At 45.0% G+C, this 17,961-nt stretch overlaps 2 protein-coding genes across 5 annotated transcripts in view; one reads left to right on the forward strand and one right to left on the reverse strand.

Annotated features, from left to right (window-relative positions):
• LOC115397815 (putative histone-lysine N-methyltransferase PRDM6) overlaps positions 1-17,961 on the reverse strand; it is an 83,082-nt gene that overhangs the window by 34,106 nt on the left and 31,015 nt on the right. The gene's annotated exons all lie outside the window — the stretch shown is intronic.
• LOC115398477 (GTPase IMAP family member 8-like) lies at positions 915-17,854 on the forward strand. 4 transcript variants are annotated; one of them, XM_030105254.1, is made up of 6 exons: positions 915-1,110; positions 2,405-2,445; positions 8,663-8,836; positions 9,155-9,258; positions 9,324-9,396; positions 14,334-17,854. In XM_030105254.1, exons 5-6 carry the CDS (start codon positions 9,378-9,380, stop codon positions 17,018-17,020), a joined length of 2,706 nt encoding a protein of 901 aa, XP_029961114.1. In that variant the 5' UTR covers positions 915-1,110; positions 2,405-2,445; positions 8,663-8,836; positions 9,155-9,258; positions 9,324-9,377; the 3' UTR covers positions 17,021-17,854. The 4 variants fall into 4 exon arrangements, with proteins under 4 accessions (XP_029961114.1, XP_029961116.1, XP_029961115.1 ...); XM_030105256.1 differs by having other exon boundaries at positions 9,331-9,396; XM_030105255.1 differs by having other exon boundaries at positions 9,202-9,258.

Raw genomic sequence — 17,961 nt, forward strand, 5'->3', positions numbered from 1 at the left:
ACAAAAAGGTTTTCGGCTGAAATGCAAGAAAGTCCGCCTGCGTGGAGCGTCTAACAGGAATACACATCATCAAAGAGAGAAAGCCATTTTGTGGCAGCACTTCATTTTTCTGTATCAAAAAATAACACATTGATTACTGATCATGAAATTTTTTCCTTAATTTTAATTTTACTGATTTCTTTTAAAACCACGAGAATGAACATGTTTCATCTGAAAACTGCAGAGAATCTGAAAAAAAAAAAAAAAAAAAAAGCTTCTATCTCCAAGAAATGCAGCCTTATTTCATTGTCCAATGGGCTACATGCTACATGCTAAAATGATTCAGGACTCACACAGTTTTGATGCTACATGCTAAACACCAGTTTCACCATTTCTCTTTTTCCCGGACTACATTTTTTAGGTCAGTGAAGCAGGAGGTTGAAATCAGTCCAAAAAATTAACTGAGATGCCCACTTTTTCAGCTTCGCTCTGAATTTACAGGAAGCTGAATGTTTACTCAGCTGTTCTTCTGGAACCGGTGAAGAAGCTCAGTCAGATGGTCGGTGTTGTCACTGCAGGTTTAGGGAAAGCATGGTGGCGTGATTTCCTCCTGCTGAACAGGTGTCTGTCTGTTCTGGTAATCCCCTCCCCTCCGGGCCTGCTCTCTGTTCGGACGGGTTGGACCAGTTTTGGAGATGAAATCATCCGGGTATCAAAAGCTGTTACCAGAAGTGCAGGCTCATTGAGTGAATTCCTCTGGAGGCTTCTGGCTTCAGGCGCACATACTTCAGGTCTCATTATCTAACTGCAATGCCAGAAAGACAATGGACAACTTTATCAAGCGTTATATAATGTATTATATTGTTATATAATGTGTTGGTCACACACTGCCAGCTGGGATCAGCTGATCACTCATACCCATTAGCTCCGCCCACTTAAACTCCTCACTCTGTGACCTCCTCAATGTAATTTTCCAGGTGCGACGTAACACCAAAAACATCTATAAGTGGAAATTTTATGCATGTACAGGATGTGCATGCGTCACTTTGAGAAACTGGAGCATTTCTGTGAACGGTGATTTTAGCTGCTGTGCTGCGAACGGCACCAGGAGGACAGACTCCACAGATGCCGGTAAGTGCAACTGGTTTTAATACTTAACATTCACACTCGGCATTTTGCTCTTTTTGTGAGTCTCAAGGCTTTCACACATTTCTTAGTTAACCAATATAAAGTGTGACTTGCTGATGTTTTTGATGGCTGCCTTCATGTTACTAACCAAACTGTAAAAAATCACAATATGAACTGCAACAATGATTTGGTAGGAGGCGAAGTGGAAGTGAGAAACAGTCAGCTTTTGAGAATTCAGTGAGACAGACTGAACGAGTAGAAGAAATATGTATGGAAATGTTACAACTATAATTACTGATCCAAAGTTAATCAGCTGTTTTTGGATGTTTCGTCAGAAATATATCACAGCTTATGTCCTGTCTTCATGTATTTAGGGGCATGTCAGCAAACATTTGACTTCATAAAGTCTCGTGATTTTATACATATTTTGTTAACACACTGACTGTACTTCCTCTTGCCACTCTGGTCTTATCTCATGCTGCATTCACTGCAGCTGTACTTTGGAGATTTGCACTCGTAAATGTCAAATTGGCCATGGTTTGAATTGTAGTTCGGTGCAGCTGGGTGGCAATGCTTTCTTGTGCCATGTGCCACCTCTATAGATCCACCCCTGCATACATTCTCATCCATGAAATGGTGCGATCAGAGGCGGACGGCATCCTGTAATCACACTGTCCGGGTCGTATCGTTGAGCTTTCTCGAGTATGAGTATGACTACAGGTACCCACTGCTGCGTCACAACTGATACCAATACTGGTATCGGTGCATTCCTACGTCCAGGATTCATGTGATACGTCCAGGATACGTCCCACTCTTTTGCTAAATGTTTCGGTAACGCTTTACTTGAAGCACCCCTGTATAATACATTGTAAGTACATTCTAGCACTGTGTCACTATAGTTATAAACACTCATAAATGATCACAATGCTTTATAACATCATGACCTAACCCTAACGCTAAACCTAACCCTAATCCTATGCTGTATAGTGGGTTATAAAGCATTGTGATCATTTATGAGTGTTTATAACTACTTATAAATTGTTATACCGGGTGCTTCAAATAAAGTGTTACCAATGTTTCAAAGTGCTGCCACATGGTTTGGCGTTGACTCACTGATGTGGTATTTAAAGTATGGCAGAATCCATTCAGCCTTGATCACAGCAGCTGAACAATGCAGTCCCAATATTTCAGTTCTACTCAAACATTTTAACAGGAACATTTGTGCCCATCTGCAGGTCTGGTAAAGAAAGAAATAAAAATATTTGATTTGTGTTTTGTGCTTGTTTATATTCAACAGACTGGAATACATCTAATTCAAAATGGCAACAACGATGTCAGGTAAGAGTAATGCATAAACACAGACACACACACACACACACACACACACACACACACACACACACACACACACACACACACACACACTGTATTTAACATATTTTCATTTGTCTTTCACAGTGTCTGAATTAAGGATTGTGATGTTTGGGAAAAGACAGGGTGAAAAGGTCGAACTGAGTAACTTATTAACAGGAAAACTAGAGGAGCCCGATCAAAAAGCCGTCAAGTTCTGTTCTGCCTTCAAGGGAAGGTGGAAGCAGATCCCGTTCACGCTGGTGAGGACTTCAGATGTGTTCGGTCTGTCTGCAGAGAGACTAAAGCATGAACTGAAGGTATGTGTGGCGCACTGCCCCCCAGGACCAAACGTCCTGCTGCATGTGGTCAATCCCTACGATTTCACTGAAGAAGACCGCCGAAAAGTCAAGTTCATCGTGAGCTGCTTTGGTGAAGATGCCTTTAAACACTGCATGGTTGTCACAGCACAACGAGATGGCAAGGAAAACTCTGCGGTGAACCAGCTCATCCGGCAGTGTATGCATAAACAGCAAAAAATAAACTTTGCAGAAGAATTTTCTTCAAACACGTTTCAGAAACTGATGTCAGAATTACAGAGCATCGTGAAAGACCGAGGGGGGAGACATCTGACACTGACTCAGGCGGAGGATCAAACACCTGTGTCGCCTGAAACGCACAGATTCACCGAGCCCAGAGTGAACCTGGTGCTGTGTGGGAGACACGATGAGTGGAAGGCTCTGCTCGGTCAGGCCATCCTGGGGCCAGGAGAGTTCGGCTCGCCCGCCGACACATCGGTATACGTGAAGAGAGACACGGTGAGGAGCACACGGCAGCTCTCCCTGCTCGCACTGCCTGCCCTTTATGGGAACACCCGGGAGGTAGCAACGACAAAATCACTGAAGTGCGTCTCCCTCTGTGAACCCGACGGCGTCCACGCATTCCTGCTGGTCCTCCCACTGGACCATCCCACCGTGGAAGACCAGAGGGAGCTGCAGAGCATCCAGGACACGCTGGGCGTGGAGGTCAGTCGCTTCACCAGAGTCCTGTTCGCGGTGGAGACCAATCCACGCTTCCCTCCCCTTGAGAGGCTTCTGACAGAGCACAGCGACCTCAAGCAGCTGTGTCAGCGCTGTGGGGGACGATACATGATCTTCAACGTTAAGAGCAAGCAGCAGGTCCCCGAGCTGCTGCAGAGTGTGTCCTCAAACGCAGCATCCACAGGCTTCACAGCAGATATGATTCCTACTAATCCCACAAAGCATCCACTTTTATCCACGGTCGCCAATGACAGATCCAAGGTTGAAGAACCGTTCATGTTCTCCAGACAAATGTCTCTAATCAAGCCAAGTTACCTGTCCAACTGGGTGCAGACTCCAGTGTCCTCTACTGAGCAAAGTAGAGGGTCTTCCACAGACCAGAGGCATCTCAGGAGGAGTGTGAGCACAATGGAGCGGAGGAAAGTGGGTCCCAGGGTTGACCCTCGACCTGCGGAGTGTTTAAGATTGGTGCTGATTGGGAAGACGGGCTGTGGAAAGAGTGCCACTGGAAACACTCTACTGGGACAAAATCATTTCTTCTCAAAGCTCTGCGCCACATCCGTGACCGCAGAGTGCAGCAAAGTGACGGGACTCATCGACGGACAGCCCGTCGCCGTGGTGGACACGCCCGGCTTGTTTGACACGACTCTGTCCAATGAGGAAATAACCCAAGAGATCATGAAGTGCCTCACGCTGCTGGATCCCGGACCTCATGTCTTCCTGCTCATCATGCAGGTCGGCCGCTTCACCAAGGAGGAGAGGGAGACTGTGCAGCTCGTCAAGGACTTCTTCGGTCCCAAGTCAGGGGACTTCATCATCATCGTGTTCACCAAAGGAGACGAGCTCCATGGTAGGACGATCGAGAGCTTCATGAGCGAAGGCACGGGATCCCTCAGAAAGATGGTCGATGAGTGTGGCGGTCGGTACCACGTCTTCAATAACAAAGACAAGAACAACCGCAAGCAGGCCAGCGAGCTGATGCTCAAAGTCCGGAAAATGATACAGGAAAACAACTATGGCTGCTACACATGCCCCATGTTCAAGGGAGCTCAGACGGCAAGATACGAAAGTGAAGAGGAAGAGGATCAAAACCATGGACTGAGAGAGCACACGAGTGTAGAGGAGCAACAAAAAAGCCTTCAAGAGATGATAATTAAAGAGATAGAGAGGGGCAGGAAATATGAGGACAGGCAACTTCTCAAGAAAATAGATAAAATCCAAGAAGAAGAAGAAGAAGAAAAGGGGCTCTACTCAGAAATAGACCACATGATGCAGCTGCCGGTGACGGTGGCGAGGAACGAGGAGGACGTCAGAAAGCAAGACTTCCAGAACAGAGACCAGTTTGGTCTGCCCACTTCATCTGAGAGGGAACTGGAGGAGATGAGGTGGAGGCAGGAGGAGCAGAAAAACTACATGATCAGCCAGCTGAAGAGGAACAGGAACTTCAACAAAGACTACGACAGGCTCATGCAGAAGCAGGACATGGAGATGAAGGAGCTGAAAGCCCGATTCTGTTTGCTCGATAGGCAGATTCTCATCAAGGCCATTAATCAGCTGAGCGAATCCCACCAGCAGGAAGTGGACGAGTGGATCAAGGAGCATGTGAGGAAGGCCACGGAAAAGTCGTGTCGAGTTCTGTGAGCGTCTCCTAATTGTCTGAACGTCTGGAAGGGAAGGACGCAGCTTCGACAGTTCAGGGGAAGAAACGTTTGACTGATGGAGGATTCTGAGCGACGGTGGACCGGCGGTCCTGGACGTTACTGTCCAGACTGCGAGACACTCAACTGTCCTGTGTCTGCTGTTCATATCCTGCTGGGAATGAAGTAAAGCTTCAGGAGATTTGAATCATTTACATTTAACACAGCGTCACAACTTTAACTGAGGTGTTTTCAAAATATGGTTTTATGATTCAATGAATGCTCAACTTTATACGTTTTCAGTCTTTACTGTTCTGGAGCACTCCTTGATTGTTGAAATCAAAATTGCACAACAATTAAAATGTATTCTTGTTCTTATTTAAAACCTGAATGAGGACTGAGGCTTTCAGCAGACCGTTCAGACAGGAGGCGGAGAAAAACTCAGCCTGATTGAAACGCGGTTGGCTTATAAAACACATTCTACATCTACATTTATGTGCCTTCCAGAAATGTTTTACATGTTTTAAATCCTGCTCTGCCGTTTGTTCGCTGCTGCATGCTCAGTGTGTTCGTGACAGACCTTTATCTCTTCGTCTTCGCCTCGTAGTTTCAGGTTTGACTGGTTGGAGCACTTCCTCCCCCGTCCTGTCAGTCTGGTCTTCACTGTATTTTTATTCGGAATAAAAATCTCTTTCATAAGCGCGTTCATCTCAAGTGTGTTTGTCCTGAGTGTGTGTGAGGAGGTCTGTGAGCTGTGCACTTAGTTAACGAGCACCCAAATATCTAAGAATTCACAATAAACACAGTTTCTGTGCTTTGAAATGAGTCTTAATCAATTTGCAGGAGGACACATGCACAGAGAAGTGCTAATTATTAGGACTGATGACTTCTATGACAGGATCTTGAGCTCAGGGCCTCAGTATGATCCTCACACTGTTACTGAGGCTGCATGGTGGAGCTGAACACACCAACCACGTCGCCTCGGCTTCCTGAACACCGACAACAGCTTCAGGGTGGAATGAGGAAGAACTGGAGACACGTCAGGACCAGTGTGTGTGTGTGTGTGTGTGTGTGTGAGTGTGTGTGTGTGTGTGTGTGTGTGTGCGTTCTTGTATTTCTATCCTTCTTGGGGCCAAATGTCCCCATAAGGATAGCAAAACGTGGAACGACGTGCCTTGTGGGGACCTTTTTCCGGTCCTAAGTAGGAGAAACAGTGTTTTCTTGACCATGTTGTTGTTACTGAAAAAAGTAAAAGTGCAAAAACATTTCTTTAGGGTTAGGCTTTGTTGTGGTGTGGGTTAGGGTTAGGGGCTAGACATGAATGGGAGTCAATGGACGGTCCCCACAAGGATAGAAATACAAGACTGAGCGTGTGTGTGTGTGTGTGTGTGTGTGTGTGTGTGTGTGTGTGTGTGTGTGTGTGTGTTCTTGTATTTCTATCCTTGTCGGGGCCAAATGTCCCCACAAGGATAGCAAAACGTGGAACGACGTGCCTTGTGGGGACCTTTTTCCGGTCCTAAGTAGGAGAAACAGTGTTTTCTTGACCATGTTGTTGTTACTGAAAAAAGTAAAAGTGCAAAAACATTTCTTTAGGGTTAGGCTTTGTTGTGGTGTGGGTTAGGGTTAGGGTAAGGGTCAGGGTTAGGGGCTAGACATGAATGGGAGTCAATGGAAGGTCCCCACAAGGATAGAAATACGAGACTGTGTGTGTGTGTGTGTGTGTGTGTGTGTGTGTGTGTGTGTGTGTGTGTGTGTGTGTGTGTGTGTGTGTGTGTGTGTGTGTGTGTGTGTGTGTGTGATCTTTTACAGACAGTCTGCTGTCACATAGTTTAGCACATACGTGTATTTTATTTGATCATTTTGAATTTGCGATCCAAGATTTCCCAGATCTGATGTATTTCGCACTTTCGATGTATTTTATTTCGATGTATTTTTTACACTTCACCCATTTCTCTCTTTCCATGAAGCGAAAGCAAAAAGCTTTCTGTGGGAAAAGGACTTGATCTGTACCCTGAAAGTCCACCTGGAGCCTTTTTCTAAAACCTGAGGAAGAGCTAAAGGTTTTTTATGGATTTTCTTATGTTAATATGTCTCATTTATTGCATGACTTTTTATTTTTCCATCCATTTCACCACACTGATCAGCCAGGTGGAGTCAGCTGCTGTGAGCAGCAGCAGCACATTCACACTAAGGGCCAATCCCAATTCTACCCCTTACCCCTACCCCTTAGCCCTTAGCCCTCCCCCTATCACTCTCCTACCCCTTTTAGAATAGGGCTGAGGGCTAGGGCTATCTTTGCAGCACTATGAATTGGGATACCCCTTGGCCCTTTAAGCCCCGCCGCACTCCTATAACAACAAAAAATTATGGATATTAGAAATGATAGAAATTACATTAGAAATTACTTTTATTTTTTTAAAAATGGTATTATTATTTACCTTATATTTCTTTTTGAGGTTCTCCCACTTTTTTGAAGCTTGCTGGGCTGTAACTTCCCCTTCCAAGCCATTTTCTTTTATGAATTTCCTAAAGTAATACAGATATATTTATATAAACACGTTTTATTACTGACATATTATAGCTTAGATGAATAATGTAATTTACTCCCAATGTGTTTTGGCGCTGTATTTTGATTTCAAAAACTTTTCTTCCTTTTTAACCTCTAAACCAGGGGTCCTCAAATACAAATCTTGAAGGTCCACATTTGCTTTTTATATACAAGCATGGGTCCGGACTTCAGCGCCCTGTGGGAGAGGGGGGGGGGTGATACCGAGGACTGCCGAGCAGTGCGGTGCGACGGAGTGCGCTGGACACGCGCAGAGCGGCGCGGTGCAGAACGGTGCTCACACGGAACATGGAGCGTTTAAAGAAAGATTTTTTTTCTTTTTTTTCCCCATACATTTGCCCTGGGGCAGCAGCGAGGTGTGCCGCGGTCCGGTCGTGGACCGCGGTCCGCTAATTGAGGAACCCGGCTCTAAACTGAATCAGCAGTCGGGTTTCATCGGGGGTTCCTGTGTCTAACATATTACGTTAAAAACATGATAAAGGATGACGTTAATTCAGTGATTAGTGCTCTTCATAAGTTACAAATTCACGATTGGAAACGGTGCTGCGCAGCGCTAAAACGTTAATCCATGACTGGGACACTGTCACGCTAGTTTATCTATAAATTCAGTGAAGCAAATACACTTTTTATAGCTTTTTAAATAGTATACAGAAAGCAATCTTACATTTGTGCGACTCTGTGGTGGGCGCCATGTTGTTTTTTTCTGGCCAATGTGAAACTCCGCCTACCCCTATAGAGAATAGGGAGCATCGATGCAGACTTCGCTGAAAGGGGCGAAATAGCCCTTCCCCTTACCCCTACCCCTATTCAAAAAGGAGAATTGGGATAGCCCTTAAGCCTCGTGAACGCGCATATCATAGGGGTAGGGGTAAGGGGTAGGGGTAAGGGGTAGAATTGGGATTGGCCCTAAACGTTGTGTAAAGCTTCCTCCGTGCTGGTGCTTCATTCCCAGTCTTCTTCAGGCAGGGCCTGCTGCACATGTTTCTCTGATCCAGTCACGTCGCTGTGGAGGAAGACGTGACACAGCATCATTCCTCTCATACCGGCGCCAAGCTCCGCCCACCGAGGTCGAGTCGGCTCCTTTCCACCTGAGCGGCTCGCTTCCAAGAAAAGCGACACCCGGAGAACTTCACCCGGTGAGTACGCTCTCCTGGACACACTCCTCCAGCGTCTCACAGCTGCCGGAGGAGTGTGTCCACTCCTGCTGAAAAGCCTCAGAGTGGCTGTTAGGGCTGATACGCCTCATGAAGTGTTGCAGGCTGAGCTGACAACATCAGACCAGGAAGGCTGACTTGGCATAAATCTGCAAGTTGAAAACTTTGTGTGAAGACATGCTTTCATATTGTATCTTCAGTTCAACGTTCCTTCTGCAACAGGCCTTGTTTTATGCAGTTCAGAAACAATCTGTGTTTATTGAGTCACGTATGAAAGCAGCAGCGTTTTTCCTGTTCTAGCACCGGGTGCCGGTAAATACGCCGATCTGGTTGTTCCACTCTCGCAGGAAGAGGGACACGGTCACAGCTACACACAGCATGCCCGAGCATTCCTGAGAGGCCGAGTGAGTCCCGTCAGACGATCACTGTTTACGATCAGGTTGCATTTATTAATGCAGTTTCCTTAAAGCCAACAGGTCCTGAGAGACGTTCCTCTGAGGACCGAATCAACGGGACTGAAGACATGGCAACCAGGACGTATGGTGAGTTCAGGAAATAACTACTCACTTAAGTTACTGATGTTGTTCCACCTCTCTATCTCCTCCTCTTCATAGTCTGTCAGAACAAAATTTAGAGTCTGTCTGAGTTTTGTGGTTCTCATAATATTAAAGAATCTCCAAACCGTGGACATCGTCCTCTCTTGTCTTAGACATGTCTATTCCTCTCTTGGAATAGCAGAAAGCTGCCACCTCTGAGCCTGGTTCTGGGGGTTCTTCCTTTAAAAGGGAGTTTTTCCTTTCCACAGTTTCTTACGCTTGCTCAAGTGGATCTGTTGGGTTTTCACCTGGAAAAGTGTCTAACAATGACTATGTTGTAATTGGCACTATACATAAATAAAGCTGAATTGAATTGAATTGAATTGAATTGAATTGAATTGAATTGAATTGAATTGACTTTTCTACCTGCTGCAGACAGGTTACGCCCTGTAATACTCTGAATTTTATTGGGAAGCATTCTTAGCGTATGAGTTGGACCCAATACCTGATACTGGTGTCGGTGTCGGAGCATGCACAGCTAATATATTCATTTTAGGGCTGTCAAATGATTAAAATTTTTAATCAGATTAATCACAGCTTACAAATTAATTAATCATGATTAATCACAAATAATCGCAATTTCCAACTATGTCTGAAATATACCCTTTTTTCCTGTATTGCATTACCAAAAAAACGTCAGGACATGATTATATATATTTAACACGTGATGTGTTTTATATTTAAGGCTCCAAATAAAATAAATATTCAAAAATCTAAAACATACACACGATAACATATTGTCTCTGTGTGTGAAGTGCTCCCTCTGCAGTCCCTCTAAAGTTGGCTTTTGGCAGGAGCTATATTTTAAGGTCTGTAACAAATGTAGTACCACAAGAAAAGTAAAACTAAGAGATACCACACTTTTTTCTTGCACAATTAAACAGGGCATTCTTAGTCAGTGTTCCTTTTAGTGTGGAAAACAGAAAACTGCTTCAACATTTTTTTAATCAAACAAGTAGAATCCATGGGGCCGGCCGGCTTATCTCCCTCCATATTGCTTTCTTCTTCTGTTTTGACAAATGAGTTGACGACAGGCCTCCTTTGCCTCCTGTCTGCTGCCCGTCCATGCTTCACATGCATAGATATATAGAAACACTAGATGGCTCATGCGCGCTGTAACCCAATGGGGACTAACGTCGTCACATGGCGGCCATCTTGGTACAGGGCCGTTCGCTCACTCATCACACTAATGTCAATTGAGCGTCAACTTTGAAATAGCTATAGATTGCTCAATTTTCAATCGATTTTCAAACGACTTGGTTTGTTATAAACGTCAGACATGTAGGCATTTAACTGCATGCAAAAAGAAAAGTTGTGATATTAAAATTTAGTCTGCATCATAGCAACGTAACGTTAGTAATGAATCGAACTGTCTGTAAATCCATGAAGAATTCAGTGAGTTGAGTATTTTAGTTAGTGTAAATCACTCACCTTCCCTTAGATTACACAGAGCGCCCCAGAGTGGTCCACTGTACTAAGATGGCCGCCAGTGAACGACGTTACTGACTCCGCCTTAAGGCATCTAGTTTTTATATGATATCTATGCTTCACATGTCCGCGTGGGTGTGCGTTGCACGTTGGTCCGCGTGACGTAAAAATCGTCATGAATTCCTGTCCGCTGGGGTCCGCGCAGACCGATCCGCGGACGTCCGCGCAAGCAGCCAGATTTTAGTGTGGGAGAAAGCGCGTGCGCATCGGTGGTGCGCGGACACTCCAAAGCAGACGCGGAAACGCGTACATGTGAAGCATGGACCAGCAGAGGCTGAGGTGAGGCTTCTTCTTTTTCTTCTGTTGCTGGCAGCTTGCAGGCAGCTTGCATTCCATGCGGGCGCACTACCGCCACCCGCTGGTAGAGGTGAGACTTGTCATGATGCGCATGCGTTAAACTGAGTTAAAAATTTTAATCAGATTATTTACATAAATTAATTAACGCAATTAACGCATTATTTTTGACAGCCCTAATTCATTTACTGCAGACTCTGACTTACAACATGTGAAAACATTTGTGTTGTGACTGACTGTAAATCAGCCCAGTCTCAGCAGAGGTCCTGCTGTCATTGTGCTCAGAGTTCTCCTTTCTCTTTCACTTGTGATGGATTGAAATCGTCTGACACACTGCTGATCAGATGTTCAGTGTTGACGGGTGTTCACATCACACCAGAGTACATTCAGGTCTGTGAACTGTTCATGTGGAATGTGATATTTCAGTTGATTTCACTGTGATCGCCCTCCTGATGTTCTCCACTGAGTTGGACCAATCGATGCGGGTCAGCTTCCATTCTCAAAGTTGGTGATTGAGCCTCGCTCTAACATCATTTCTCTCTCGGACTGTCCTTGTGAAAGACACTATATCCCAAGATTCCCTCGTGGAAAAAGTGTGTGAATGTGAGTAACAGTGAAAAGCTGAAACTGCTGCAGGGTGAGAAAAGCTTCACATCAGAATGGTCCATGAAGGAAATCCAGGCTGGACCCTGTTCCCTCACACTAATCTGCAGCTGGAAATATCAGCACAGATTTCAGTTAAACTGACAGTGTAAGACTTGAGTCACTTCTGAAAGGCTTTTGAGGACAACTTAAAGTCACTTCAAGTAGTTTCTGATCTGCTGTAACTAACATGTAGCGAAGACAGCTAAACGCTACCAACCCCCACTGCCCCCATCCATCAACAGATGTATTATTATTACAACAACAATGCATCAGTAGAGTAAAACCAGCTTGTCTAGAGACAGTCCTGACAATGCTCGGGCTCCGATGAACCTCCAAAGCCCCATCGTAAGGGGGGCCGTTCACATCCAAAGGTGCCACAGCCCACGTCTACTGTGGGCCCCCCAACAGGGACCGCCTTGACCGAGGCAGACAGGGGCCTACGCCACGGTCCACCAACCATAGTGTAGAGCTCCACCACCTAGGCCAGAACAGCCTTCAGAACAACCTCCCCCCCATGGGCAGACTGATGTGGAGGGCCCTCATGCGGACAGACACTGCAGGAAAAATAATTTAGACATTATACTATTAACAGTTAAGCTAAATAAAAAAGGCGGATCTTGACCCAGTTCTTAAAAACACCAGTAGTCTTTGGGGCCCTGAAGCCCTCGGGCAGTGGCCTCACCATAGGTCCCCATTCTGACCCAAGGAACTCTTAGTAGGCCGGAGCCAGAGGACCTCAGGGACCACCGGGGCTCATAACGTCAAAGAGGGTCGGATTAATCAGGGTATAAATTACTCTTCTTCAGAAGAGGCTTCATCACCACTGTTTTAAAGGCAGCAGAGAACACACCCATCTGAACAGAGTAATTCATGATATGAGGAAGATCAAACTCAAAGAACTCATGAACCTTTTTAAAAAACGGTGTGGGAATTGGGTCTAAAAGGCAGGTTTTGGTGGAAAACTTGACCAAGACTCTCAACGTCAAGAAGGCCAAAATGCTCCAGTGTCTCGTCAGGTAAACTTAACGAGTCAAATGTTTTAAAAAATAACCTGCTGTTGTGATACAAGACAGGTTCTTATCACATCAAGATCAGCAATTTTATCTTTAATCTGAAAAGTCTGACAGGTTTACAGATGGCTGATGTCACGACCATGTGACATATCTGGTCCTGGTACCAGTCCATAATTTTCGGGTTCTGGTTCCAGTCCAGATTCTCCTGGACTTGTTAGTTTTTGAGTTGACAGTCACCGTAATAACAATCCTACTTGGTGTTCTGTCTACATGAATGCCTGTGTTCTCCATTGCTAACGTTTAGAGTGCATTGTTCTCCGTCTTCTCCATTTTGAATGTTCAGAGTGTATTATTCTCTGTGTTCTGCATGGTTTAAGTTTAGAGTGTATTGTTCTCTGCAGCATGTGTGTGTAGTTTCATTAGAAACACAAACAACAGCACCAACTTGTGGGCCAACATGAAAACTACATAATTTTCAAAATTTTGCCATATAAACATGAAACTTTTCTAAAACACCAAAACACTGTCTTTTCACTTGACACATTGTGCAAAAGGGGCCTAAACCTACAAAAAAGACGAGCATACAGGATTTTGTTTTCAGCTGTTTGGCTTGTAATGCAAATTTTATTGATATATCAAAATCAACTGAAAATACCATCTGTGACCACTAGATATCTCTGTATAACAACAGAAAGCTGCTACAGTACCACAAATAAAACCTCTATTAAAGCTAAGGTTGGCGATCTTGGAAAACTAGCATATATTCGGGGGGGTGGCATCTGATTGGTTTCTTAAGAGCAGTCTGCGCCTTACGATTGGTCGGAGTTTTTACAGTCCTGTGGCTGTTACAGTTGTCAGATTTTTTTCCGCACCTTTTTCCATACACATAATGTATTGACTTCTCCCAGGGGGCAAGGAGCATTTCACTCAGGATGACAAAAAGTGCGTTTGGACAACATCGCCTACCCTATCAAATTTACATTAAAAAATTAAATAGAGCAGTAGAAAGAATTCAGAGTGTAAGAAACTTGTGAAGGAGGAAAACAGAAACTTTTGCCACGGTTAAGAAAACCAAGAAGACTAAAAGCTGAGGAACAAATCCATGGAAGGTTGTGGAACAACAGCTGTGGTGTTTTAGGTGCAGTAGATGAGCTACAGGACAGTGTTTTTCTTCCTACAGACTAATGCGCCTTCTCATGGTCATCCGATGGATCGGCAGAAATCAATGTAGTACAGCAAAACTAAACTATGAAATGTGTCATAGTGAATTGATCTAGTTTGACTGCTGACATTACCAAGTCTTTGGTATTTTTCATTTTTGTTTGTGACAATTGTTTCATATTTTGTGAACATAAGACACAGAAAATGAGTTTCTATGATAGCCGGTGAGGAAGTGGAATCACAACAATATTTAATTACTGTACTCTTTGTGTCACTCCACAGCTTCCGAACTCAGGATTGTGATTTTTGGAAAGAGTCCAGCAGCAAAAACAACCCTGAGTGACTGGATGACTGGAAGAAAGCTGCTTTCTGGTCAAAAAGTCTCCAAGACGTCAACTGCAGAAGGACAATGGAAAAGAATCCCTGTGACGGTGGTAAACACCCCAGACATCTTCGTTTTATCTGAACTCAGACTGAGACTTGAGGTCAGGATGTTTGTGGCACACTGCCCCCCCGGACCCAACGTCCTGCTGCTGCTAGTCAATCCTTCAGACTTCACAGAGAACGACCGACGGAGACTGAAGTTCATCGTGAGCTTGTTTGGTCTAGACGCCTTCAAATATTCGATGGTGGTCACTACGCAGGATGACATGGGGAAGAATTCGGCCGTGCTTGGACTGGTACAAGACTGCAGACAGAGGCTGCACAGGCTTGACTTCAGCAATGCTCTGGACGGACGTGTTGACACACTGATGGAGAAAATGAGTAAAATGGTGAGTGACAACAGAGGGGGTCATCTGAACTACACCGTTGGGTCTGAAGCCGAGGAGGAATGTGTGAGTCCACCGCCGGCCCTCAACCTGGTTCTATGCGGCAGATTTGAAGTGGGAAAGACTTCTGCAGCTAACGTCATTTTGAGTACCAAACATTCTGCTCATGGCTCATCAGAGTTGGTTAAAAACGAGGCAGTGGTGTGCGGACGGCAGGTCTCACTGGTGCAGCTGCCCAGCTTCTGTGGAAAGACTTCAGAGGAAGTGATGCAGCTTGCATTCAAATGTGTCTCTCTCTTCGATCCCGAGGGTGTCCACGCTTTCATCCTGGTCTTACCGTTGGATCCTCCTACTAATGAGGACCAGGAAGAGCTGCTTATCATCAAAAACATCCTAAGTTCTCGAGTGGATGACTTCATCATGGTCCTTTTTACAGTGGAGTCAGATTCAACTCACAGCGATGTCGTTCACTTTGTCAAAAGCAACCGGCAGATCCGGGAGTTTTGTCAGAGCTTCAAAGACCGGCATCTCATTTTCAACATCAACGACAAGGAACAGATCCCCCAATTATTAGGCGCTGTAGAAAAGATGAAAGTTGTAACAGGAAAAGGATTCACCAAGGACTTGATGGCAAAGCCTCGTTCACAAAAGGTGATTGAAGCCGAGCCAAAAACCAAAACCAGCCAGGATCATCTGAGAATGGTAATGATTGGCAAAACGGGCAGTGGCAAAAGTGCCACGGGCAACACTATCTTGGGGAAAGAGTGTTTTGACTCCAAAAACTGCATTGAATCAGTGACAAAGGTTTGCAAGAAAGTAGATGGAAACGTGGATGGGAGAGCAGTCACTGTGGTGGACACCCCCGGACTGTTCGACACGACTCTGTCCAACGACGAAGTGAAGCAGGAGCTCTTAAAGTGCATCAGTCTGCTGGCTCCAGGGCCTCACGTCTTCCTCCTCGTCCTGCAGATCGGCCGCTTCACCGACGAACAGAAGACGACCGTCCACCTCATCAAGGAGTTCTTCGGTGACCAGGCCCAGGATTTCATCATTTTCGTCTTCACCAGAGGAGACGACCTCGGCGAGCAAACATTGGAAAGTTACATCAGCTCTGATAGGGAAGGCAACCTCCAGAAACTGATAAGTGAGTGCGGAGGAAGATACCAACTCCTCAATAATAAAGACGGAGAGAATCGCTCACAAGTCAGCCAGTTGTTGCAAAAGATAGAGTCAATGGTGAGACGGAACAAGGGTGGTTACTACACCTCCGAGATGTTCCAGGAGGCAGAAGAGGCCATCCAAAAGGAGATGCAGAGGATAATGAGGGAGAAAGAAGAGGAGATGCAGCAGAAAAAGAGGAGCCTTGAGAGACAGTACGAGAACAAACTGCAGGCGAAACAGCTGGAAATCGAACAAGAGAGAGCAGAAAGAGAGAGAGCACTGAGGGAAAAGGAGGAATGCATCTACAGGGAGGAGGAGAGGCGGAAGATGGTGGAAGAAAAGTTAGCACAAGCACAAATGGAGAGAAAACATCTTGATGAAGTTAAGCAACAGAAAGAGACGGACTTTGAAATAAAGCTGGCAGGAAGGAAGATGACGCCAAAGGGGGATCTACGAAAGGTGCGAGAGCACTGGGAGGACGAACGCAAGGAATTTTGGGACAAACAAGTCCAAGAGAACAAGAAACAAGAGGAGGAGCTGCAACTGAAAAGGCTCCGAGAGGAGTACGAGACGCTTAGAATCCAGAATGAAAAGAAAAGAAGAGAGGAAGACCGAATCAGAAAGGAACAAGAGGAGGAGCTTCGACAAAACTTCCAAAAAACGCTGGAGTTACTCAAGAGGCAGAACGAAGAGAAGGCCAGAGAGCAAGCTGAGGAGCTGAACGAGTTCAAACAGAGATACTCGGTGGACGTAACGGTTCTACTGCAGAAGCAAATGAAGGAGGTGGAGGACATGAAGCAGCAGCAGCTCAGGAACAAGGAGCTCCTCATCAGCCACCTGAGCACCAACAAGGCCTTAAGGAAGGAATACAACAAGATCAAACAACGACATGAACAAGACATGGCCTCGCTGATGAAGTACCTGCCGTCACAGCAGCAGATCCAGGAGATGAAGAAGATGCACGAGCGGGAGATCGATGAGTGGATAAACAACCACATGCAGAGCAGCGACGGGGCCAAGAGCTGTACTGTCTTATGAAGTTTGCCAACAAGTGACACCAAGTTTCTGAAAAACAGGTCCTAGCATCGGACGGTGTCAGAAAACACCCAAAGACACTTACCAGAATGTGAAGGAAACTTTAACAACTGCACGCTGACTTTACTTTGAATGAATTTCTGTCTTTAGCATCACTGTCATAATAATGCATTGGTTTATATAGCGCTTTTCAGGACACTCAAAGATGCAGCTGCTACTGTAGCCACAGCTGCCCTGGGGTAGACTGAGGGAAGCAAGGCTGCCAATCTGTGCCATCAGCCCCTCCGACCTGCTCTACCAACTGAGCTACTGTCGCCTCGTCATGGTTTAATGGCAAGAGATTGGAGAGCGGCTCTGTGGAAACCCTGGGGGGGGGGGGGGGGGGGGGTTAGGTATTGGTTTGACTGAAAGCTTCATTATTATTTTGAACAAAAATTTAAAAATCAATAGAAATTTACAAACATATAACACAAATCTGATGGAATCTGACATATTTTAAGATTTGTCACAGAAATTTCTCAAAATGTGACACATTTTTTACTGAATTTGTAACTACACTGCTGGCTTTCACAAGCTCAAGTTAAATATGTAAACCAGACTATATTAAGGAATAACCTTTTAAAACTGTCAATAACATAATATCAATGGTCGAAATCACCATATGTAATCCCTCGATAAGGTTTTTGATGAAGTTTATGTAATATTTTAACCTATAAATAATAGCTGAGTAGCTACGGAAAGAAAAAAAGGTGAACTGTATATGTACATGTTTGTTTGGGATTTTTTTTCCTTATTTGTATGCAAATAAACATGTAAATAACATGATGTGTTTTCTAACGCAGGTCATTAAATCCATGAGTTGTTATGTTGTAGTGAAGGGAACTCTGACCTTCCTCGGTGACAGAGAGTAGTTCAAGGTATTTTCTTTCAAACTGAAGACTGTG

This window comes from Salarias fasciatus, chromosome 12, assembly GCF_902148845.1.
Source record: "Salarias fasciatus chromosome 12, fSalaFa1.1, whole genome shotgun sequence".
NCBI lineage: Eukaryota > Metazoa > Chordata > Actinopteri > Blenniiformes > Blenniidae > Salarias > Salarias fasciatus.